At 44.7% G+C, this 25,528-nt stretch overlaps 1 protein-coding gene across 3 annotated transcripts in view; it reads left to right on the top strand.

The window, feature by feature from the left end:
• FLNB (filamin B) overlaps window positions 1-25,528 on the top strand; it is a 70,734-nt gene that overhangs the window by 38,317 nt on the left and 6,889 nt on the right. For 2 of the 3 annotated variants that reach the window (XM_009091078.4, XM_018915080.3), the window contains exons 16-42: window positions 19-179; window positions 721-811; window positions 1,049-1,218; window positions 3,253-3,370; window positions 4,082-4,344; window positions 4,966-5,563; window positions 5,763-5,936; window positions 6,315-6,477; window positions 6,863-7,023; window positions 7,686-7,853; window positions 9,347-9,470; window positions 9,730-9,886; window positions 11,447-11,636; window positions 13,461-13,708; window positions 15,476-15,550; window positions 16,255-16,357; window positions 17,219-17,359; window positions 18,892-19,020; window positions 19,493-19,666; window positions 19,820-19,978; window positions 20,350-20,553; window positions 21,112-21,264; window positions 21,574-21,696; window positions 22,204-22,470; window positions 22,703-22,840; window positions 22,934-23,049; window positions 24,856-24,988. In XM_009091078.4, the coding sequence (XP_009089326.2) occupies window positions 19-179; window positions 721-811; window positions 1,049-1,218; window positions 3,253-3,370; window positions 4,082-4,344; window positions 4,966-5,563; window positions 5,763-5,936; window positions 6,315-6,477; window positions 6,863-7,023; window positions 7,686-7,853; window positions 9,347-9,470; window positions 9,730-9,886; window positions 11,447-11,636; window positions 13,461-13,708; window positions 15,476-15,550; window positions 16,255-16,357; window positions 17,219-17,359; window positions 18,892-19,020; window positions 19,493-19,666; window positions 19,820-19,978; window positions 20,350-20,553; window positions 21,112-21,264; window positions 21,574-21,696; window positions 22,204-22,470; window positions 22,703-22,840; window positions 22,934-23,049; window positions 24,856-24,988 (4,701 nt within the window). The remainder of the gene's footprint in view (window positions 1-18; window positions 180-720; window positions 812-1,048; window positions 1,219-3,252; window positions 3,371-4,081; window positions 4,345-4,965; window positions 5,564-5,762; window positions 5,937-6,314; window positions 6,478-6,862; window positions 7,024-7,685; window positions 7,854-9,346; window positions 9,471-9,729; window positions 9,887-11,446; window positions 11,637-13,460; window positions 13,709-15,475; window positions 15,551-16,254; window positions 16,358-17,218; window positions 17,360-18,891; window positions 19,021-19,492; window positions 19,667-19,819; window positions 19,979-20,349; window positions 20,554-21,111; window positions 21,265-21,573; window positions 21,697-22,203; window positions 22,471-22,702; window positions 22,841-22,933; window positions 23,050-24,855; window positions 24,989-25,528) is intronic. The other variant, XM_009091079.4, reaches the window with a different exon arrangement.

Raw genomic sequence — 25,528 nt, 5'->3', positions numbered from 1 at the left:
TCCACTTGCTTTTCCTAGGTGATGTCAGTGTTGGAATTAAGTGTGATGCTCGTGTGGTCAGCAGCGAAGAAGAGGACATAGATTTCGACATAATCCACAATGCTAATGATACGTTCACAGTGAAATACTCACCACCAGCTGCTGGGCGCTACACTATTAAAGTGCTTTTTGCAGGAGAGGTTTGTAATCTTCATTTTGCAGCCTGATGTTTCAAGAATCTGTTTCTCTGCTCTTGGATCACCATGCATTTGCCAGTTCACTGCTGGTTCTTTCCACATCAGCTCACATGCACTAGGTTTGGTCGCTGTTTCTATAGCAATGTAAAAAAATGGAAACTTCCTTTGTAATACTTGCATGTATGCAAGTGAGAGAAGTTGGTTGGGGACACTGAAGTTTGTGTAATGTGTTGGACTGGCATAATGAATGTCTCTCCATGGTAGGGTAAGGCTGCCTTCTAAAGGTAAAAAAACCTAACTGGCTTTTCAAAGAAAATAGGGGGAAATTTTTTTCCTTAAAAATAAAAAACAGAGAGATAAACTTCCAGCTGTTAACTTTGCCCTGTATTTTGAGTTATACTGATCAGTAAGGCAGTGTTTAAGTGAGGTGAAATCTTACTCAAGATACTGGAATTAGAGCAAAATTATCTTAAAACTATTATCTGTTTAATTTTGGCTAGTGAAGAATGACCTGGTTATTTTTGGAGTTGTGTTTCTGTTGCAGGAAATTCCTGCCAGCCCATTCAGAGTTAAGGTGGACCCCTCGCATGATGCCAGCAAAGTGAAAGCTGAAGGACCTGGGCTGAACAAAACTGGTGAGACCTGGGTTCATGTAGTGTGACCAATACTGGATCGTGAGGAACTGTTGCAGGATGGTCACAGCCTGGCTGAGCATTGCTGGGATGCAGCAGCAGGGTGGGGTGTCAGGCAGTTGAAAACAATGCCTCTCCCTTGATATTTTGCTTGGCTGGGCTTTATTGGTACTGAATGCTTCTTGAGGAGAGTTTTTCTGTGTGAGCTGTTTGTAAATTAGAATGAACATTTTTCTTCAGGTGTGGAAAGTGGCAAACCAACACACTTCACTGTGTTCACCAAGGGAGCTGGAAAAGCACCACTGGATGTGCAGTTCAGCACCTCAGTGCCAGGGGAGGCAGTGATGGATCTGGATATCATTGACAACTATGACTATTCCCACACTATTAGGTACACGCCCATACAGCAGGTATGTCCAACTCCTGTAGTGGTACAGGAGTGAACAACTTCTGTTGCTGTAGTGCACTGACCTCCCTCCCTAGTACTTGAGCACAGTGGAAAAAGCAGAAAAAACTTGCCAGGGTATCTTGTTCCCCAGAATCCCTAATGTCTGCAGTGCAGTGGGAGTTGGAAAGCAGTAATGCAGTTTTTCTGATGTAGTTATTTATAGCTTGCAGTTGTTTTCTTTTCTATGGCAAGGAGAGATACTGATGCAGTAGCACTCAGCTCACATCATCATTCCATACCTTATCTTCTTCTTGAAGAAGAAAGGTGGCCAACCTTCCCAGACTCCACAGTGGAGCTGACTGCTGCCCCAGCTGCCGCTGTCCTGCAGAGCTGAGGTTGTGGCGTGCTGCCTGTCAGCAGGCTGCTGGTGTCCAAGGAGCTGGAGTGCAAACCAGAGCAGGGACAAAAAGAAGAGTTTGGGTGAAGCTGCACTAGTTCCCAGTAGACAAGTGATGAAGTTGGTGCCTTTCTAGCTCCTAATAACTAGAAGTATTTTTCCTTACACTGTACTTGTGTGTTTGTAAAGGGCCACTAAATACCAGGATGCACAGATCTCATATTTGTGAGGATATAGGTGCTCTGGTGCTGAGATGAAAGTGCTTTGCTACTCTTGTTCTCCTGAACAACCAAATGTACTACTAGGTCATCTGCCCCAGCTTCCTTGAGTGGAGCTATGTAAAAGTGAACTGATAAGGAAAACTGCAGTATTGTTTAACTGATAGTGCTGGTTCAGAGTTCTTGGAAGCACCATAGAGCTAACATTTGTTTTTTGATAAAGCAGTTGCATGATCTCAGGATGTGGCTGGTGTGCCTGTTTGGAGAGGCTTTGGCTTGTTTAGTCAGGCTTGGTATGCAGAAGGGAGCACTCCTCTGTACTCCATGTGTTCATGAGCAGTACCAGATTTCTTAGCTTCACCTGAAAATCACTGGTGAAGCAAGCCAGGATGCCCAAACCAGTTTTTGGTTTTCCACTTGGGTCTTCCATCTGGAGAAGTACCATGGGTCATGTAAGCACTGTGGGCTTACAGGAGATGCTCATGGATAGCAGTGGCAGGAGAGCAGTGGTTAAGAGATGAAAATAAACTGCTCAGTAATTAGAGTAGCCTTGTTGTCCCTCCGTGCTGTGAGCACATAGGTCTTTCCTGGACCCTGTCCTTCTCAGGTTCCTAAGCAACAGCTTATGAATGAGACTGTGGACTCTTCAGAGCAGGGAAAGGATGGAATAGGTAGTTAAATTCCTGAGGGGCAACGTCAGTTGCAGAGCAGCCTTGGTTTAATGCTGTTTATTTGGTCTTATCTATCTCATGGTGTTGCTACAGCTACCCGTGTGTATGTTTTCTAAAAACAACCAAAAATAATCATGGAAGCTATTCACTAGCTTGCATGAAACATCCATGATTATTTCACTTGGGAGCAGAACCGGCCAAGAGTGAAAAGTAAGCAAACAGTGAATATAGCTGAAATATGGACTGCGGTAGGAGAGAATAAAAGGAACACACATCATGGGCTGGAGCTTGCCGTGGCTGTGCAGCATTCCAGCCAAAATACACAAGAGCATTAATCTTTCTGACTTGTAGAGCTTAAACCCCTGGTATTTCAGATGCTGTAATAATATGGCCTCTTTGCAGTCTTAGCTTTGGCCTCTCCATGTGGTGGAAGGGGATACCTGGTCTGGAGCAGTGGGACATTCATTCAGCTGTCGGGTCTGAGTGCCGGGATGGGGTGGGAGCCAGCCTGAGCTGGAGGCTTTGCCAGGCAGCTTGAATATAGTCTAACTAAATGTTGGAAACAACTGTCTTTCTTGCTCTTCCTGTATTAAATAAAAACCATTTAGTACTTAGAAGAGCTGCAGTGGTGTGAGCTTTAGTGTTCATAAACCAGTAAGTTTGGCTGTGGCCAGATAAAATAGATTAGTTGATGTGGTTATGTACTGCTTGGGTGTTGGTGTGTCTGTGTGAAGTGAGAAACTGAGCTAACGTGTAAATTCTCCACCTAGGGTCCAATGAAGGTTTTGGTAACTTATGGTGGTGATCCTATACCTAGGAGCCCTTTCACAGTGGGCGTTGCTGCTCCTCTAGACCTAAGCAAAGTTATAGTCAACGGACTTGAAAACAGTAAGTACCTGTGGGCTGGAAGCCTCTGAAGGGTCTCAGGAGTCTGGGTGATAGCCAACATATCCTGCTGGAACAGGAGCAGGCAAAACAATCTCCTTTTTAACTTACTACAGCTGGGGATCAACTACCTCCAACTTGACCACACTTATTTAGGTGGTCCTCTTGAAAGCTGAATTTCAATTTAGATTTCTTTTTTTTTTTCTTTTTTGCTAAGATTACAAGGTACTGTGGAGAAAACATGTGTTTGGGCTTTGGTTATTTGTGGTGAACAGAGCTGGATGCTTCACCAGGCTGAGCGCTAACTGATGAAATCTGTTTCCCTGAGGGCTAGATGACTGTTCAAATGTATCAACTTCTTACAATGCACGGTGTCATTCATACAGTCTTTTTGTTTTCCAAAAGTGGAAGAACTTAAGGCTGTGTAATTTTGTTGCTTTCCTGAAATGAGCCTCTCTCTGATACTGTCAGACCACACCTTACAGGCTTGTTTTCCCCTGTAGCTTTGTAATGTCAATTAATCAAAGCATTTGGTTTTACTTGGGTTTTTTTGTTATTGTTGTTTGGCTTGGGAGGGTTTTTTGCCTGCAGAGGAATGCAGACTGGGTAGGGCTCTGCCAGTACCTGCTCCCTCAGTGGTGTGTGCATGGGAGACTCTTTGGACTGCTGTCTGATGTTAAGTAAGTAATCTAATATGGGTTTTGTCTTTTTCAGGAGTGGAAGTAGGGAAGGATCAGGAATTTGTAATTGATACGAAAGGAGCTGGTGGGCAAGGTAAACTGGAGGTTAATATTTCCAGTCCTATGAGGAAAGCTGTGCCATGTCTGGTGGAACCAGTTCTGGGTAAGGAGTGCAGCACTGCGAAATATATCCCACGGGAAGAAGGACTGTATGTGGTGGATGTGAGTTATGATGGCAACCCAATCCCAGGGAGCCCCTACACTGTGGAGGCCACATTACCTCCAGACCCTTCCAAGGTGAGTGAACAGTATAGGGCTGGAACAGCAACTGATAGCTGAAAACTGTATTGTGGGCTACTACATGAGACTTGGCTTGGTCTTGGCCAAAAAATACCCAGGAAAATCCTTACTCAGAGTGCTCAGTGATTCTTTTAGTAGCCTCTCTGACTTGTAGAATTCCGTCCTGTAGCACTGTATTTGAAAAAAGTGTTGAACTAATGAAAAATATGGCAAGTATCCTGCATAATGTGGCAGATTTAGGTATCACTCCTAATTTAAGAGAAGTCTGTCTGATAAGCATCTCTGATGTATTAGTATGCTCTTTTTCTAAGGAAATATATTTCAAGAAAAACATGTGTACAGCCATCAAATATTTTAACATTTCCACCTTTTATTTCCCATGGCTTTATAAAAACAGCCATGGTGAGATTATAAATATCCTTGCCTAGAAACCTCTTTGGAGGAGAAGTACCAGCTTTACAGTAAAAATGTAGGGCTGAGTGGCAAAGGAGACACAGTGCCTTCTGTGTAATTTTAAGAGCCTATTAATGGGTCCTACATACAAGCAAGTCTAACTAGTAAGTCTTTTGGCAGTAACATGTAAAAAGCCATGTGGCTCAACTGCATATTCTCTTCTAGGTAAAAGCTCATGGTCCAGGTCTTCGAGGGGGCCTTGTTGGAAAACCAGCCCAGTTTACAATAGATACCAAAGGGGCAGGAACTGGAGGTTTGGGTTTGACAGTGGAAGGCCCGTGTGAAGCTAAAATTGAATGTTCGGACAATGGCGATGGAACCTGCTCTGTGTCCTACCTGCCTACAAAGCCTGGAGAGTATTTTGTAAACATCCTCTTTGAAGAAGTTCACATTCCTGGTTCGCCCTTTAAGGCAGATATAGAAATGCCGTTTGATGTCTCTAAAGTCATTGCCACAGGCCCAGGTCTGGAGCGTGGTAAAGTCGGTGAGGCAGGGCTGCTGAATGTCGACTGCACAGAAGCAGGGCCTGGGGACCTGAGGGTAGACATGGTGTCAGATACTGGCTCCAAAGCTGAGGTCCAGATCGATGATAACAAAGACGGGACCTATGTCGTTACCTACGTGCCACTCTCAGCTGGCATGTACACAATCAAGATGAGATACGGAGGAGAGCAAGTGCCTAAATTCCCAGCCCGGGTCAAAGTGGAGCCAGCTGTGGACACAAGCAGAGTTAAAGTGTTTGGACCAGGAGTCGAAGGAAAAGGTGAGACTAACTGTTGTTACGGGAATTTGTAGGACTTGTGTTGAAAGTTGTAAAAGCCCTGCATGTTTCCATGGTGATCCTTGGACAGACAGGAGTCTCTTGTTCCCATACAAGCTGTTTATCGTGCTGCTTCACCAAATGTTTTATTGTTGGAATATATTGCACTTCTTGAAGTGGCTCTTCAAAATGTTTCCTGTAGATGTCTTCCGAGAAGCTACAACTGAGTTCACTGTGGATGCTCGACCTCTAACGAAGGCTGGTGGTGAGCACATCAGGACACAGATCACGAGCCCCTCTGGCTCCCCCACAGACTGTCTGATCCAAGACAACGCGGATGGAACATACTCAGTGGAGTACACGCCATTTGAAAAGGGTAACCTCGGGCCTTGTTTTCTTCTACTTGAAAGGGGAAAGCCAGGAGCAAGCAGCTCTTCTGCTGCTTTCATTTGGCAAACCCCCGAGGTCTGCCAGTAACTTGTTGGCATCTTTGCAAGAGGTCTGCCAGCAGAGGAGCTGATTCTGCAGGAAATAGCTCTATTTTAACTTGAAGAACTGGCTTTTATGGTAACTTGTCTTTAGAGGAACAGTTTGTGGATGGAATCTCAGTTACAAAACATTTGTGAAGTCTTGTGAAATGCAAGAAGAAACTCTTATCCATATACTGACATTTAAGTCTGTAGCATCTTGTAGAGTTATGTTAAGTCATGAGCATTTTTAGGGAATTCAGGAGATGTTTGCCTCTTTTTAACAGGTCCACACTCAGTCAATGTGACATATGATGGTGTGCCTGTGCCAAATAGTCCCTTCAGAGTGAATGTCACAGAGGGCTGCCATCCATCACGTGTGAAGGCACAAGGACCTGGACTTACAGAAGCTTTCACAAATCAGCCCAATGCCTTTTCAGTTGTCACCAGGTGATGGAGCCGGTTTGATCTTGAAGGAATATGTGGGTGGGGAGGAGTGTAGTGGTGTGTGCAATGCAGGATGCTGCACTCAGTACAAATATTTATAAAAAGGCCAAGCTGTGTCCAGCTGATGACTGTGTGTGCTACCTCATCATCTATTCTGCTCTGCAAGCATTCGACATTAGGGATTGATAGTTACTGGGAAGAAAATTATAGGAAAACTTGAGTGAGGCAATGCTGAACAGATTTGCATGGCAGCACACGCTGAAGGCTGAATATTGGAAGTCAGGATACCACATTTCCAAAAAGGATGAAAATGCAGCCAGAGCATGTGAAGACTACAAAGCTGCTTTAGAAGCAGGTGATTCTAACAATGTGTGTTTCTGTCTTGCAGAGGGGCAGGAATTGGTGGCCTTGGAATAACTGTTGAAGGACCTTCAGAATCTAAAATTAGCTGTAAAGATAACAAAGATGGGAGCTGCAGTGCCGAGTATATTCCTTATGTTCCAGGAGATTATGATGTTAACATCACGTATGGGGGAGAGCATATTCCTGGTAAGAGTTCTTGCTCAGGTCTTTCAGAAGAGGGATAAAGTCAAACTGTGGGCTCAGAGTTCTCAGTTGGCTGCATCTCCCTTGTGCTGTGGGATGTTACGTGATTTTGGCTTTCTGCTTTTCCTCTGAATTCAGGCAGAAAAGGCATTTGCTCACATAGGTACAGATGAGTGGAACAGGAAAAGGGACAGAAATAACTGGTATTGCATACGAGTGGTGTGTAATATTTAAGGTTAAGAAAATAGCCCTTTGGTATGTGGATGCATTAACGATCCTGTTCTGCAGTAAAAGGGGATGTTTCCTGTTGCTCCCATTCTCTTTGTTGACATACTGAACACAGTAAGATAGAAGGAACTGTATGGCCTTCATGATGCTTCATTTGCACTTCTGGTTTCTTTCATGTTTGTTTTTTTCCCGAGGTGTAAGACGTAGATGGGTCACAGATGGTTGACACCACTTCTGTGAAGCTGTGGAAGCACCATCGTTACACTTCTGGCTTTTGCAGAAGCAGAGGGATAGTGTGTAGGCTGTGGGGTTGTAATTCCTGCCTGCAGCAGATGGATAGTAATAAAAAAATCTAAAGAAAGGTAGAGAAAAAAGACCTATTGTTCTCTGTAACTGTTAACCTTGTGGTGTTTAACGCTTACCGTGTCAACTTCCAGGCAGTCCTTTCAAGGTTCCTGTGAAGGATGTTGTGGATCCCAGCAAGGTGAAGATAGCAGGACCAGGTCTGGGTACAGCTGTTCGAGCCAAAATCCCCCAGTCCTTCACTGTAGACACCAGCAAGGCAGGAATAGCACCTCTTGAAGTGGTGGTGACAGGACCCAGAGGTAAGAACCAAAGTATTCCATCTGGCTGTGCCCATATCTGTGTTTGGGCAGGTAACATGGTTCTGGCCCAGCCTGCAGAGGTGGTGATGCCCCTTGAATGAGCATTTCCCTCTGCTCCTGTTCATCTGTTGTGTGCCCCTTTGCAGCTGACCCACATCATGCTGTGACAGAGATCTGTGTCCTAGGTAGTGCTGCTTTGGACAAAGTCTTTGATGGCTTTAGCCGAATCTCCAGGGCTGGGAGAAGTGATGTGAATAACCATCACCGGTGAACAACTGTGTGTTAAGTTTTAGATATCAAAAAGTAAATCCAAAATCTAACATGTGTGCAGTGACTTGGGAAGCCTGAGTCAGTGGATTGCAGGAGTCTCTGAATAATGGTGAAATTGCTCAGTGGTCCCCAGAGAGCAGCAAGGCCCTTCAAGTGATAGCATTAATGGTGTTGACATTAACCTAGAAAGCCGCGTCTCAGTAACTTGTCAGTGAGCACCTGTTGGCTGCAAGTCTCACCTTGCTGGGAGGTGAGAGCTGCCCCTGCATTGGAGTGTCAGTCTGGCTGTGCAGGTGCCCTGCAGGTAACACTTCTTTAATTCTAGCGGATGAGACGGATTCCCAGGGATGGCGCTCCCCATTGAAAGCAATTTCGGATTTCTTTAAAGGTGGTCCGAAGGGTGACACTGAGACAGGTTTGAACTCTTACTAGCTACTGGCAGTTTTGGTTCTTGGAAATCCAGTTGGCAACAGCAAGAATCATCTGCAGGAGGGAGTGGGAACCAACGGTGTTGCTTTTAGGCTGTGCATGGCAGCTATATACATTTCTTTTGTGCTTGCTTTACCACTAATCCTTTCTGTGTTTTAAAGCCAACTTGTAATTGTAGACTGCTTTGTGTGTTGATCTGAACTGATATGTCACATTATCTGTTGTAGATTTAGCTTAATGCAAATTGAAATAATTGATCCTGCTTTCTTAGGTCTTTGGCAGCTTGCAGGGTGTTCTTGCCTAGGCAGCAAGCCTGCCTTTCTAAACACTTGATTGTGAAAGACTCAGCTGGTGAATGCTATACACCAGCTGGCTTTAGAGCTCAATTCTGTGCAATGAATTCCAGCAAGACGAAGTAATCTTGTAAATGACAGTACAGACAATTATATGCATTACTCATTTTCTGTCTTGAAAGTTCTTCAATACACCTTTAGCAATTGCTCTTGACCTAGACTGTACCAAAAGGCTGATCTTTCTCCAGTTTTTTCCTGCTAGCTTTTGTTTACAGCAAGAAGATGGGAGCCCAGAGAGCAGTGGATAAAAAAAATCTATCTCAAGTCAATGGCTTTGAATATAAAATAAGAGAAACTGATCATTGATCCCTGCCTGTTGCTTTCATTAAAAAAAAAAACACAACTGAAATTTGTTATAAATGAGCAGTCCATCTTGTAGCTTTGTGCAGCAAATGAGTATTTTAATAGCATATCTGAGAAAAAAATGTGTTGCCTTTTTAGGAGTTGTGGGACCTGTTAATGTGGTAGACAATGGAGATGGCACCCACACGGTGGTGTACACCCCTATGCAGGAGGGACCCTACATGATCACCGTCAAATATGCAGATGAAGAGATTCCTCGAAGGTAAGGTGGTAGGGGAAACTTTGCAGAAGTGAAGATTTAACAATCCGTTGGTGTTCTCCCAGCACATAAGCACCATTTACAGACTGGCTGGGGTCCTTTTTACTTAACCAGTGCAGCTCCTTGCACGACTTTGGGGTTCAGTGGTGTTTTGAGCCCACTGCACCTGCAGCAGACAGTGTAAGAGGGCTGTATAACTTGTACAGCAGCAACTATCAGCCATTGACTTAGGAGGAGGGAAAATAATGTGTTTCTCTTTAAGTCCCTTCAAGGTGAAAGTGCTTCCTACATACGATGCCAGTAAGGTGACAGCGAGTGGTCCAGGGCTCAGTTCCTATGGCATTCTAGCCAGCCTACCTGTGGAGTTCGCTGTGGATGCTAAGGATGCTGGGCAGGGACTTCTGGCTGTACAGATCACGGTATGTAACAAAACAAAGCAGGACAGGAAACATGTTTTCTAGGTGGGCATGAGTCTCTCCTTTCATAAGTGTCCGCAGCTTTATCCTGACATACCCAGTGTCCTGGAGACTGGGCTGCTGACTGGACGCTAAAGTCTGGTACAGGAAAGTCTTGCACTCTGCATTTGTGAAGCTCTTGAGAGTGCTTTTGTGAAACTTCTGTCTTAAAGTCATCAGATATGCTCTGTTTGGCTCTTGCTTAAACTTACACTCTGCAAATGCCCAAAATGAGATAAGTAATTTCTGGTAAGATTATGGAAATACTGGCATTTGAAATGGAGGCAGTTTTCCAGCAGTCTTCAGCAAGGCCGTGAGATAACCACCGCTCTGAGCATCATGTTATGATAAATTAGATCACACATCTCCCTCAAAGTTGCCAGAAGTCATAAGCTGCTTAAGGAGATAACTGCAGGAATGTTTTGATTTATCTTTGTTGCTACACTTTCCAAAGTTTCTGGTGCCTGGACTCTGTGGCCTCAGCAAAAAAGTGTCTGGTTAGTGGACCATAAAGCGCATAGCTGAGCTCTGGCATGCCTAGGTCATGGTATGCCTGGTTGTACTTGCCCTTCTGCATTCTTGCTCCTGTCTCAATGCCTGCTCAGGTGCACCAAAGCAGTTGCCATTAATTCTGGTGTGCAAGTGTGCTCTTAAAGGATCCAAAATGCTTATCAGAGCTCCCGGCCTGCCAGGGGCTTTGAAGATCAAGTTCCATAAGTCCTGCGTGGTAGAAGTGCATTAGGTGATCCTTCTGGCAGCATTTGTTTGCTTCTTATTCTGAGCTGTTGAATGTCAAATGTTTCACAAGCCTTCCTGAAAGAAGTAAGCTCTTTTGTGCTGTACCTAAAATATCAAGTCCTTTGCAGCTTATACTGTACCTCAGGTAGCATTAAGTCATAAAATACAAAATTGAGTCAACATGTGATTCCCTATAAGCAGGCTTAAAAGACTTTCTAAAATGCTTTGTGCTTTGCAGCTGATGAGAAATGGTAGTTGCAAGGGCTGCAGAGACCTGCTTTTAACTGTAGACTTCTCAGTGTGCCAGCAGCTGGTGCTTCATGCAGGAGGTTTGACAGCAGACTCCAGTAATGCTTCCCCCGCCCTCTGACTTTTCAGGGAGCAGCTGCCCAAGGCTACCTAGTGCTTACTCAGGACAGAACTGCACAATGTGACAGCCCATTTGTGCCTCAGGGAACAGGGAAGTGTTCTTAATTTCCAACAGCAGTTTGACAGTGAAGCGTGAACTTCTTAAAATTCATATAAAGTTCATTAAAATGGCTTGTTGGTCTTATCAACCAAATAATAGTTAATAATAGTACTGTTTATTTTATAGTGTTCTGATATCTTTCTGCTCCTAATACTCTGTTCTTGTTACAAAGTCTTGGAGTAAAATATCTTTAAATTTCAAAAAGCTGCAGTTCTGTATCTGAGACCACCTAAGTGTGGTTTTGAACAGATTTGAGGTCCAGCTAAGGAAATTCGAAACCTTCCTAGTGCTTAAATCTTCTGGTTTGCATTCCTCAGGACCAAGAGGGCAAACCCAAGAGAGTGGACATCCATGACAACAAGGATGGCACTTACACAGTCACCTATGTCCCTGACAAAACGGGCCGCTATACGATTGGTGTTAAGTATGGAGGAGATGATATCCCAGCCTCTCCCTACAGGATCCGGGCATCTCCAGCTGGGGATGCCAGCAAGTGTTTGGCCACAGGTGAGTGTTCGACTCCTCTCTTTGCTGTTGTTAGTTCTGGGTGTAAAGCTGCTTTCTGAGCATGCTACAGTAGATGTGATGGGTGTAGAAGACATGCTTGAGACCTGTGTAGTCTGGTTGCTCTTAGAGAAGAGGTGTTCCTAAAGATAAAGAAGTGTCCATCCTGAGGGTGAGCAGGGATCTCTTGCAGCCTCTAGCAAAATCTGTCAGACTGCCTGGGCTGTTATAAACAGCCAGATGCAACTGTCTGATGCTTATTTTGGCATCAATAAATCTGGCTGAGAACTTAAGTGAGGTTGATTTAAAAATAATGCATATATGTGTGACCACTGCATCTTTTCCTTGCACAGTGAGCATTCCAAGAAGCTTTTCAATGCAAGCTACAACAGAATTGATTCTGAGGATGTAAATAGCTGGTCATGGGCAAAGCCTGTTCAGGCTAGGTGTTATTAGTGGAGGTTTCTGCTGCTTTTCTGTGTGGTCAAGATTGGGCTGGGTCTGAACAGGACTTTGGGAAGAAGAGAACCTAAAGATTAGATATTACTATGACTCAAAAAATCATTGCCTTGGTGTAGGGCTCTCCAGATTTTTGCTGTAGGAGCACACAGCTTTTAAGGATGGGTGTTCATCATGTGGCTTTGGGTTGTCACTGTGGCGTGCTCCCACCTCCCAGGAGGCCGTGGCAGGGAGCAGAAGTGGCAGGAACTAGTTACAAGAATACCATTGAACATGAAGTCCCTTGATTGTAGAATAAATAAATAAAGTAGGCAAGGCCAAATTGAACAGGGAAACTTAATCTGTTGTTGTAGATCTGTGAGAGTGTGTGGGCATTGTGCTGGACCTGGGCATTGTGCAGTCAGAGTTCACCTGAAGCCTGTCCATGAGCTGGCTGCTATCAGATTGTTCTAAACAGAAATACATTCCTGACACAATGGGAGAAAAAAAGAGATATAATTAAAAAAAAAAAGAGATATCATCAAAATTTGTTTAAAAGATGCCTTAATGGGTAAATCTGATACTCTTCAAAGTAACTCAAGTCACTAACTATTGAAAGTAACTGAGATGGAGATTACTGCCAGATGCCAGCTAAAATTTCCCATTTCCAAGAAGTGCTTCTGATTCAGTGCTGTAAAGCTGAAATGGAATCACTGTAGGAGTAAGTGCTGGAGTACTGCCAATGTATTAAACCAGCAGGTTCATTGCCAGTTGAAAATGAGCCATTTACCTGGTAACAAGGGAGGGTCAGAAGCAGGAGTACTCAATATGTACTACTGCAAATAAGACATAATAGTTCTCCTTTAAACACAGTGTTCTTCGAGCTAGATCTGATTGCTTCAATTTTGGCATTGTGCATGGTGTTCTTTTTTTTGGGATGTGTGGCAGAACTGTAGACAATCTTGTGTGGATAATGGTGGAGAAAGTGTGGCCGTGGCTGCTACTGTGCCCTTTTATAGCTGCTTACACAGAGAGGTTTATGTTAAAGCAGTGCAGCTGAGTTGCTGAAGAAGTGCCTTTGGCTCTGCATTAAGGGGCAGGATGATAAGAGTATGGGTTAAGGCATTGCTTTCTTCAAACTTAGTTTTTTTCCTCTCTCTTCCCATCCAGCCTCTCTGATTGCAGAAGAGGAGAACTGATAGCCAGCTCTAGCATACCACTGTGCTGACCAGTTTTACAAATGTCCCTTGTTGTACATCTGCTCCCAAAACCACATCTGTGGCTTCCTGGGACCAGTGCCTTGGTGCCATGCTCCCCAGGCACCTCACAGGCGGTCTGCCTGGGAAAACTGTCCTGGGAACACTTTCTGTAACTAAAATTGCCTTGTAGGTCCTGGAATTGCACCCACTGTGAAGACTGGTGAGGAGGTTGGTTTTGTGGTAGACGCCAAATCAGCAGGGAAGGGAAAAGTGACGTGTACGGTCCTCACGCCAGATGGGACAGAAGCTGAAGCAGATGTTGTTGAAAATGAGGACGGGACTTACGATATCTTCTACACTGCTGCCAAACCAGGAACCTATGTGATTTATGTCCGCTTTGGTGGGGTGGACATTCCCAACAGTCCTTTCACCGTCATGGTAAGCCAGTTCTGCTCCAGAAGTACCTCCCACTCAGATCCCTGCTGCCATGTTTTATTTAGCAATAGGTTAACTCTGTGTAAATGTTCAGATATTTATTAGGGTATCAGGCGCTAATGAATCCTTGTTCCTTGCAGAGCTTATTTTGAGCAGGCAGAATGGTTAAATGAAGTGGGACAGAAACCATCAGAGGATGAAGACTTGGCTTTTCAGAAGAAATTTGTTTTTCATTTCCTGACCATGTAGTTCTTTTCCTAAATGGTGTAAGGGTGGTTGTAATCAGCTTCTACAACTAATTATGTTGGCCATTGTCAGATACAGTGCTCTGCCTTCTCTGTCTCTCGCTTTTTATTAAGATGATCCCAAAATAAGGAACGGTCTGCTGACAGATTCCATGGAAGCAGACTGTTAGCTCACACTTAAAAATGATTTGTAAGTGCTAGTTAAACTGTTATAGCCAAATGTTCCCTCCTTCTAATTATCTTCCTTCCTATGTGCAGTACTCCACGTTTAGCAAACAATACAATACCCCAGTCCCCTAAGAAGCAGACCAGGTGCCTCTCAGGGCTTACAGAAGCCTTTCTTGTGAAGAACATCTCTCTGTGTTGGCAAAGCGATTCTCAGTCTTGTAATCTCAGCCCAAGCAGCCTCTGGTGCATCTTGGTCCCTGAAATCAGTCAGTCATCTCAGTCCCTGGACTGTGCTTGTACTGAGTCCGTATGGAGCTCGCAGGCGAGTCCCTGGGGCCAGCAACTCTGGCTCTTCCTACCTGTCATCCTGGCAGATTGCTATGGGTGTCTGAAGATTTCCTTGAGAGAAATGAGTCCCTCAGTCGCTGCTCAAGGTTCACCACAGGAAATACCTCTCGAGGTCAGGGAGCCCAGTCCTGGCCAGCCAAAATTCCCACTTCCTAGCTGACTGATACATGATGTGTTTGACTTGGGTGTCTCAGCTGGGGACAGAGAACACTGAAACAGCAGCATTTCTGTTTTGCATTGGTTTTCTCAGTGGAGTCCATCCATGCAGAAGTTTCCAGTGGGTTATTTCATTAGGGTGGTTTGCAGTGGTGTAAATGGGCAGGAGGGGCTGGGATGGCTGAGCCTCAGGGAGCTGCCTGTGTGGGCGTCAGTCCCAGCCACTCATGTTGGGTTAATGGGAGAGATGGGAATTTGCAAGTCGTGCTCTTGGCACACTTGGTTACAAGAGTGGCTGCGCCAGAGGAAAACACATTTGGTGCCTTGACGACGCAGTCCCAGCTATGAATCAGAAGAAAGGCTTTGCTGCTATGGCTGGATGTGGGCTGGGTCATTCACCCAAGTGCATGAACCTGAGCAGCTTTCCCACAGCAGCTGGTCCCCTGCCTCCCAGCTGGCATGTCATGCTGCACAGCACTCAGGGACTCTCAGCTTAGGTTTAACTCTTCCCTCCTTGATCAGTCCCATAAGAAAGCAACTCTAATATTCACTTCCACCAGTGTTCAGGCATAGCTTTCCACTTCCCTCCCAAGCATGCAACAAGGGCATGTACTGGCTTTGTCCCTTTGCTGTGCCACTGGTGGCTTCCTCCAGTGCCTATGGATAAGGGCAGTTTCCCAGCTTCCCTGAGTGGATCTGGGTCTTTGCTATGGCAAGAGGACTGGGAGGGCTATGCAGTGGGAGGAAGGTGTTGAACTGGAAGGAGCAGTGTGTTCTGAGCTGTGGAAGGTGGGAATGCCTCCATGCCAGAATAACATCTAATAACAACTAACCTGCCTCTACCCCTGCCCAGGCTGTAGATGCAGATGATGTCGCCACACAGTCGCAGGAGCCAGTGGGCACTTCCCCCCCCGGATTCCGCCCTTGGGTACACAATTTTTACATTTTTCAGCTCCCCATCTGTGTTCCATTTCAGATGACAGCCTGCTTCTTGGGACTGCTTGATCGCTCTGGTCATTGTGTTCATTCTTTCTGTTTCATCAATTGTTCTTGGGATCCAGACCTTGTTTTTTCTTTGCTGCTTGAAGGGAGTCTCCAAATAAACTCATGTAAACATGAAGAGGATCATTGCACCCACAGCTTCCACTTCTGAAATGTCTGCTATTGGCAAAAGCACCCTGAGTGCACTGCTTTGTTTTCCCAGTAAAATCAGTGTCTTGAGTTCAGAGTCGCATTGTGAAACTCGTTTCTTTTGTCCATTTTGTGTTGCAATCATTCTGCCCCATTTAAAAATCACTTTCTCTTCCAGGCCTTAAGCAACTAAATCCTTTCAGATGGAGCCACTTTGGGTCTTGTGTGCACTACATTGTCTTCCATCCCTTTGTGTTCCATTTTTATCTCTTCCTTTTTTCCAGCATGTCTTCCATCCGTGCCATGTTTGATTTGCTCTGCTCTGCGGTGTGGTGTTGTAAAGGAGAGCTTGGCCGGACACTGCTCTGGTGGAGCCCAGTCCTTGGCTGGCTGCAATAATCACTGCACACTCTCTTCTGCTTGTGCTTGCAGTGGAGTTGCTCAGTGCTCATTTGGCTCTACCAGCCCTTTTGAAGTGACCCATCTTTTTGCTTGCTTTAGGTTACAGAAGAAGCTTACGTCCCTGTTGGAGACATGAACGGCATGGGGTTCAGGCCCTTTGATATGGTTATCCCATTTGCTGTAAGGAAAGGAGAAATAACAGGTACCTGGAGTGCCTCTCAGGGAGATTCATGCTTTGTTAGTGTGTTTATCCATTTGCAGCTAACATACTGGGTGGTCTAGACCACAGTGTGTGTGGGAGGTTTGTATCCTGCCAGCAATATAGCTGTTTAATTTCACATTGAGTGGCACCCGCTGAGGATGAGTAGGATATGCCCCTTGAATGGTTTGAGTTTAGTGAGGGGATTCTTGGTGTGTTGCTGTGGCCTTAGTGCTAGGCTGTGAGGTACTGCACTATAGGGCCTATTGATGCTTTTTCCCTTCTGGAGCAGCTACATGCATCCTTGATAAGCTCCATTACTTCTTTTCTGCAGATGCTGTAAAGCAGTTAATTCTGCAATCCTGTTACACATACCTTCTCCAAAGCAGGTGACCCCTCTTCTACAAGTCTGGCAACTGAGAGCATCACTTCAGTAGCACCCAAGGCCTATGTCCTCTCTGCCCTTTAGCTCAGCAATCCCAACCACCCAAGCCCTGGCCTGTCCCAGCTTGAAGGAGCAGTCAAACTTTGCTTTTCAAAAGTGCAGCGGAAGAGGGGGCATCTTTGCTACGAGGTAGATCAGCGCTTTTTATGCAGCTTGCTGTGAAAAGCTCCGTGGCTGCAGCAAATAGCCCTGTTTGTAGAGTTTGTAAGGTCACAGGACTGTTTGCCAGATGTCTACCACTGCCTTGTATTCATGTAGCTTAAGTAGAAAACATGTCTGGTTAATGTTCCCATTAGTCTCCTATTTGTGCCTGTGGGTAAGGAATTTAACAATTTAAAATGGCTAGACAATTCTCTGTGGGTGGGAGAGGGGAAGCAGGCAGCTTCTCCTTCTATAACTCCCATGGTGGCCTTTTGTAGGTGAAGTGCACATGCCCTCTGGAAAGATGGATACACCAGATATCGTGGATAATAAAGATGGCACAGTAACAGTGAAATATGCTCCTACTGAGGTTGGGCTGCATGAGATGCACATAAAATACATGGGAAATCACATCCCGGGTAAGTCTGACAAAGCAGGCAATGCAAATGTGAGTGCAGAGTCCTGCTGATGCATCTGGTTCCTGGTGAGGTTCTGTAGCTAAGTCATACATGCTGTGGAAAGATCTGCCCAGGATGTTTTATCATTCAGCTGCCCTTTCTCTACAAGCAGTCCAGAAACAACTAAAGCAAAGGAGTAAATGCCAGCACATACGAGCTTCCATTGTGGTTTAATAGTACCAGCCAGGCTTAAAATGGATTTTGGTTTTGGAGAAACTAGGTTTTGTGGCGTTTAATACAAAGAAGAAACATACAATTTTCTAACTACTAGTTTTTCAGGTTGAAATTTACTGCCATGGTGCTCAGCAAAACTACTGGTTACAGTGTGTGTTTATCCTTAAAACTGCACTGGCAAAAAATCTCAAAATTGTGGGGAGAACTGGTTGGTTGAAATACTATAGTTACTGTTTCCATCTGATTGCAGTAAAATAAAACACACATGCATATTATGCTGTAATCTTTCTTTCTTTCTTCCTGGCTGCTTCTTAACAAACAGAAACCACTGCATTTCATTCCATTTCTCTTTTGTCCTTGCTTCACCAGCTCCCCAGTGGAAGCACTGCCTTGCCTGGAGGCTGTGGCTGCCCTGTGGTTCTCCAGGCATGCTGGCTTTGGGGGACTGGGCAGAAAGGGGCAGACCTGTAGAGGGATGTGTAGATATGAGACAAAATACCTTCAGCACTGCCTGAGAGAGACTGCTGGTTCTGTTTGTACAGAAAGACAGCCTAACTTAGGCTGAAGTGGGGAGCTCAGGGATGTGATGTGTGGTGCTGCTTCAGTCTCTTCAGCACTTTATGGGTGTCACACCCCCATAGGTGCTGACCTGTCTGCTGTATTGGTTCACTAAGATACAACCCTGTGCTGGGATAGAAATATAATGTGCCATAATGTTTCTTTCTTGAAGGTTGTCATGAATCAAACTTTTTACTGTCTCAGCTGCAGAATCTAACTTTGGACTGAAGAGCTATCTGTGCCTTTTTTTGAAACCATTATTGGTTGTTAGTGACTGTGCTTTTTGTTCTTGTGCACTAGCTTAGCTAATCTGAGGTTGGCAAATACATTCTTGGATACCCTTCAATTTGCTAGTTCAGGTTCATTGAGTCAGACAATGTGCTGTGCTAGTTCCTAATTCTGTGCTACCAAAATTCAGAATCGGTGCCTGAGCTGAAAGCCTGCTTCTGAGTCATGTTCTGATTTAATGTGCTAAAAATAAACTTGCAGTGAACAAGACCCTTTACAACATCATTTAAGCTTATCTCTGGTAACTAGAGTAACACTTACTCTTTCATGACTGAATGTGGCATAAATTGTGGAAAAGTGTCTTTTGAGGATGGAAACGGAGACTTATTTGGTTTTTAAGTGCATTTACAGTCACAGTAAGGTTTTTTAGATACCACATAACGAGAAGGGCATTCAGGAACATGGGTATCGGTTCTTGTCGTCCAGACCACTCATCCTCAAAAGTGCTTCTTTTTGGTTTTTTTCCCCTTTAGAGAGCCCTCTGCAGTTCTATGTCAATTACCCCAACAGTGGCAGTGTGTCTGCTTATGGGCCTGGCCTCATCTATGGGATTGCAAATAAACCAGCAACTTTCACCATCGTCACAGAAGATGCAGGAGAGGGTAAGTCAGTTCTTTAAACCCATCCTACCCTAAGCAAGGAACTTCTTGGTAGTGTAAAGCACATTGGCTTTCATTTACATTTATCTGTCCAACTATGAATCTCTGATGGGACACAAATGACTTACGCCATTATCAGGCTGTGACTTGCAGTAAAAACTGCTTTATTACCCCTTCCTGAGAACAGTAGATGAACCCTGTGGTACTGGGTTATTTGTTCAATTAAAAATAAACTGGAAGCAGCTTATATCTAAGGGATGATGACTGGGTGTGGAATCACTGTTCGGGAAATCTAAAGACTGAATAGAACTGTGGCCTTACTGTGGCCAACTGTGGGTTGGTCTGAGCTGGTTTTGCTGCTGTCCTTTGAAAGCTCCATTTTCAGTACCAGGTACTGGACATTTCTCTTTGGATCAAATCTTTGGACCTGGTGTTCACAAAGATTTACAGAAGTGCCACTCTACTTTTTTCCTAGGTGGGCTGGACTTGGCTATTGAAGGACCTTCTAAAGCAGAGATCAGTTGCATTGATAACAAAGATGGGACATGCACAGTCACATACCTGCCTACTCTACCTGGGAACTACAGCATCCTGGTAAAATACAATGACAAACACATTCCAGGCAGTCCATTCACAGCCAAGATCACAGGTATAAAGTTTAAACTTCTGGAAGCACTTCTTATTAAAAGTTAACCTCTGGTGCCATGGGGAACCTGCTTTGTGGCAGGAATTTGAAGTCCTCCGACTTGTTTTGCGCTTCACCTCATAATGTTTTGTGACTCGTTTCTCTTTTTGTATTCAGATGATAACAGAAGACGGTCTCAGGTTAAGCTTGGTTCTGCTGCTGACTTCATGTTGGATATCAATGAGACTGATCTCAGTCTCCTAACAGCCAGCATTAAAGCCCCATCTGGTCGTGATGAGCCTTGTCTTCTGAAGAGGCTGCCCAATAACCACATTGGTAAGATCCAAGAGATTACTGTGAGTCTTTACTCCAGTTTGCTTTGCTTTGTGAAATGACTGACTTCTGTGCTCCTTCCCAGAAGAGTTGTTGAACCAAGTAGTTGATACTGTTTGCTACAGTTGTCCAAAGACAGAAAAGTATGAAGAGTGGCCTCTTGTGTTTGCTTGCATGTGACGTGCCAGGTTGCAATTGAAGTGGGTTTTGTCAGCATATATGAATGGCCTTGTGGTCCACTTGGGAGCAGCCCTTCAACATGCGTAAAGAGACTGCCCTTCCAGTATTTCATTCCTTGGTGTGATTAAGGCATTCAAATGAAGTATAACACAAATAAAAACTGAATAAATTTCTCACATTTCTCTGCTTTGTAGGCATCTCATTCATTCCTCGGGAAGTAGGAGAACATCTGGTTAGCATCAAGAAAAATGGGAGCCATGTACCAAACAGCCCTGTGACAATCATGGTGGTCCAGTCTGAGATCGGGGATGCCAGACGGGCAAGAGTTTTTGGACGTGGCTTGGTAGAAGGACGAACCTTTGAAATGTGTGACTTCATTGTAGACACGAGAGATGCTGGTTAGTTCCCTCACAAAGGGACCCTGAGATGCTATGAGATATATATTGACTATACACAAGGGCACTGCCTCCCTCAGCATGCAACCACCAGGTCACAAGCTGCAAAGCAGCTGCCATTAAGCACAGTCAGTTATTAACCACAGACAGTGCTGTTTTAGAATATGCTTTGTAAGGTCCTGGCTCATGTCTTTGTTAAAAACAACAGGGACTGTCACTGAGGTGGTGCTGGCTCTAGGATCATTTGGTATTGCAAAAAGGAAATGAGGAAGATAGTTATTTCCCTGTTAGTTTAATGTGGAGCCTTGGATAACATTTTATCTTGGTAGATAACTTTTCAACATTATTGAAAGAAAAAGGGATAGAGAATTTTAGGAGCTGAATGCATGCAGTGCCTCTGACTGATTACGAGTACAGAAGTGCCATTAAGGCATTGTGCAACTCCCATGTGCCCATTATGAGTCAATCCTACCAACTGGCACTTACTATGGCTTTGGGCTATTTTATGTCAGATTTAGATTAGAGCTTTGGAAATCTGAGGCTAACTTACCTATATTGTAGGTTATGGTGGGATCTCACTGGCAGTTGAAGGACCCAGCAAGGTAGAGATCCAAACTGAAGATCTAGAAGATGGAACTTGCAAAGTGTCCTATTTTCCAACTGTACCTGGTGTGTACATTGTGTCCACTAAATTTGCAGATGAACATATTCCAGGTAAGCAGAAGTGTTGGGCAAATTTTTGATTAGTACAACAGAAGTCTTATCTGGCTGACCAGCACTCTGGAACTGTGGGTGGGCTGTGTGATCTGGCTTGGACCATAAGTCCCAAAGATTTGAGGAGGTTCTTCCCAGGCAGCCATCCAAAACTGTTCTGGTTACTTGCCTGTGTTTGACTTGGGCCTGACTGTTAGTTGGGTATCAGAGTTCCCCTGTGATTCCCTGCAGTCAGAGGAAGCTTTCATTTCTGCCCTCAGTGGTGTGTGTAATAAGCAGAGGAGGATTGACTTGCTGTGATACTTACAGGCAGCCCATTTAGTGTGAAGATAAGTGGTGAAGGAAGAGTTAAGGAGAGCATCACACGAACAAGACGGGCTCCTTCTGTTGCAACAGTAGGAAGCATATGTGATCTGAATCTAAAAATCCCAGGTAAGCAGCAACATCCTTATCCCCAAAACCACAACTTGCACGTGTGTAGCATAGGATACTTGAGAAAGGGAGAATACTAGCTTAAGTTTTGTAAGTACATCCTCATATTAACATAGCTTAGGGAAGAAACACTGGTAATGTGTCTTTTCAAACAGTTAAAAATAAGCATAATCATGAAAAAATAAATACTGGTGAGGTCTTAATTTATTCTGTGTACAGCTCACTTTAGCTCCAGGGCTTTGAGATCATGTTGGCTGTTAAATGTTTGTATTGCTGTCTGGAAACTGTGAATCATGTAGGCTAGGCTTAGCTGGCTGCACTTATCCAGCCACTTCATCTGCCTCTGTAGCACCTGGGAAGCTGCAGCTGGCCAGGTTTTATGCTCAGAAGCACACAGATAGCTGTGTGCCTCTTCTATTATTTGTACTGGGTAATCACTTGAGCTCAGTCCTGCTTCCAAAACCCTTTGTCACTTTCTAATCTGCATTTTTTTTATTCTCTTGCTAGAAATTGATTGTGCTGATATGACAGCTCAGGTAACCAGTCCCTCTGGTAGAACCTTTGATGCTGAAATTGTAGAGTGTGACAAAAACACCTACTGTGTCCGCTTTGTGCCGCAAGAAATGGGGGTCCACACTGTGGATGTCAAATACAAAGGGCAGCCAGTGCCAGGCAGCCCCTTCCAGTTCACTGTGGGGCCACTGGGCGAGGGAGGAGCCCATAAAGTGAGAGCTGGAGGCCCGGGGCTGGAGCGTGGAGAGACAGGTGTTCCAGGTGAGTCCTCTGCTCTCAGTGGGCTCCAGAATCTGCTGGGTTGCAGGTCTGCAGTGCAGTGTTTTGGCTAACAGGAGCCTCTGAAACTGCTAAGCAGTGTCTCCCAGGATAATGGGATGAGTTACTATTCTTCAAATATGCTCAAGTGGGGAACTTTACAGTCTGTTAGGAGGAAGCTGGGACCCAGCAGCAGCAAACTTACCCTTGTGTGTGCTCTCGTGTGCTTCAACAGCCGAGTTCAGCATATGGACACGGGAAGCTGGAGCTGGAGGACTGTCTATTGCTGTAGAAGGCCCAAGTAAAGCAGAAATCACCTTTGATGACCATAAGGATGGATCTTGTGGTGCATCATATATAGTTCAAGAGCCAGGTATGTACTGAGACCAAATCACATGCTGGAATCAGCATTGACTGTGACTTTTAAAGAAACTAAGAACACTCACTGCTTCTCTTCTCTCTGCAGGCAACTATGAGGTGTCCATAAAGTTCAATGACGAGCACATTCCTGAAAGCCCCTACCTGGTTCCTGTCATCGCCCCCTCCGATGATGCTCGCAGGCTCACTGTCACTAGTCTTCAGGTGAGACATAAGGAAACATCTCTACAACTTACCACAGAGACTGATTTCGTCCTTGTTCTCCAAGACCAAAATGGTTGTCCTTTCTTCTAAGTAATAGCCTTGTCTTGATTGGTGCTTGTTGTCAAGCTCAGCTTGCAGCCAGAGAGATTTTTGGCAGCTGGCCCCTGGGTAACTCTGGCTAGCCAGAGTTGGAAAGGCAGAAGGCTCAATTCAGTGTGTTAGGAGTGATAACACTTGGGAAGTAGGAATAAGAGGCTCCAGAAATAGCATTGGAGGAGCTAAGTCATGTTTCCCATGCCATTAGCTAGGGGAAGGACAAGGAGAACTGAAATTTAGAGTGAACCATGAGTGATCATGCTGGTACCAAGTTCCTCATTTGGCACATGCATGAAGAGCTGCGTTTCCATGGGTGAGGTAGCACAGGGCTGCATGGCTGGGACATGACTGCAGCCTGGCCAGGCAGACAGAGGTGCCCCCACCATGAGGTCAGGGTACAGAGTTGCTCTGGCTGATGCCACAAAACCGCAGAGTCACAGCTCAGATGATTCATGAAAGGTAGTGAACCTCAGAGTGAATCACAGCTTTGTAGCTGGTCTGGGCTCATCTGGTAACCTCACCATGTAATTTGTGTATGTGTGTGGTTACAGGCATTCAAATACAAGTAACATTAAAGGCTTGACTGAAATCTCCAAAGCCAGAAGCCTGGATGTGAGACTGAGAATCTGTGTCTAAATATACTGTACCTCAGTCCTCCTTGAGTAGTGATTAGTACTTCAGTTAAAGCTTTTTTTGGTTATATCCCAGCTGTGATCCCCAGGAGTTTGCCTGGGCTGCAGGAATTCTCCACCTCGGCTGTGGAAATGAACCATGACAGCCTGATTGGTAGTATCTTTTCTAACTAGGAGTTACAAGGGCGTTAATTAGTCACTGTGGTATTGATGTTTGCCTTGTGTTTCATTTAAAGACTCTTTGACAGGAATACTCACTTCAATTAAGTCCTGGAGAGGCAGATAAAGCTGAGTATTCTGTAACGGAGTCCATTGTGCAGCATCAGCCTCCACTAAACCCACATCAGGGACTTGTTTATACATTGTACCTCAGTTCTACTCAGTTGCATTTATTTTCCTCTTCAGGATTTAGTTGAAAACAAAATGAGGTAAAGTATGTTAAGTGTGAGATATTACTGCTGCACATCTGCATGGGCTGTGCTGGTCGAGGACCACTGTGGCTCAGATGTGGAGCTTTCTCGCCTTCCACCAATGACCTGAGAGCACAACAACATCTGGTTTCATGTTTTAAATTACTTTCTTATGTTTGAGACATCTTGTGGTGATGTTCTAAATGCAGCCTCTTGTGGCAAATATAAACATGCATATTACTCTTTCAGACATTTGGATTATCAGAGGCTTTTCCCTGAATGAATCTGGAATGAATGAATGGGCTGAAAATGGAGCTATAGCTTAAGCATCCTTTAAATCAAGTGCCTGAGTACCAAGGACTGTCCTCAGTGATAATGGGTGACTAGTATTGTAAACCTGCCTCTCTTTGATGTGGCACAATTGTCTGGCTTCCAAAAACAGTCTGTTACCATGGGAAAGTCAGCCTAGCCAGCGTGGGTGACTCCTGAATCAGCCACCGCCTAAGAGGGGAGAGAGCATCTGATTTGAGAGTTAATGCAAGTCACAATTTTATGCCTTTTGTTAAAATCAAAAAACCCTCATGCTGAAGTGGTTATTTCCCTGCCACGGATCTTGTGCTGTCTGAAATGAAAGTTTGAATTTGATAATCTGACTGTTGCGTTCTCAGGAGTCTGGATTAAAAGTTAATCAGCCAGCATCCTTTGCTATAAGGCTGAACGGGGCAAAGGGCAAGATCGATGCTAAAGTCCACAGCCCCTCCGGAGCTGTCGAAGAGTGCCATGTGTCTGAGCTGGAGCCAGGTGAGCACAGCTTGGTGATGATCAGAACAATTGCATGACCTCCAGAGCACTTGCTGCCACATAGGGAATTTGGTTCCTCTGGCTTACAAATAGTGTGTCCCAAGGATGAGCATGCTGCTTGGAAAAGGACTTTTTGGTGTTAAGAGCTGTTCAGTCAGGGTTATGTCCATGTTTTTCCATGAACTGACTGAGCCCCAGCTTGTCTAAGATAGAGGTATTTAAGTCTTGGCTTGCCAGTGAAGGTACAGTGACATTAGTAATAAATATGATGTGGTGTTGAATTTAACTACGGGAGAAGTTTATTTCTCAAAGCCATGCTTCGATCGATGACTAAGAGTTTATATTTAACTCACAGTCACTCCTTCACATGAAATGTCAAGGAAGCTGTCTATAAGCAAACACTACAGAAAGCTCAGCACCTGTTTCAGCAATGAACTTTTCTTTTTCACTTGAAGTTTGTATGAGTTATGGTCTGTACTATGAACAAACGGCAGCTGTCCAGCTGGGGGAGATCAGTCCCGCCTCTGAGTTAACATGCAA

The sequence above is a fragment of the Serinus canaria genome, chromosome 12 (genome assembly GCF_022539315.1).
Source record: "Serinus canaria isolate serCan28SL12 chromosome 12, serCan2020, whole genome shotgun sequence".
Classification (NCBI taxonomy): domain Eukaryota; kingdom Metazoa; phylum Chordata; class Aves; order Passeriformes; family Fringillidae; genus Serinus; species Serinus canaria.
The sequence above is the reverse complement of the archived record's forward strand: the minus strand, read 5'-3'. Positions and strand labels throughout refer to the sequence as shown.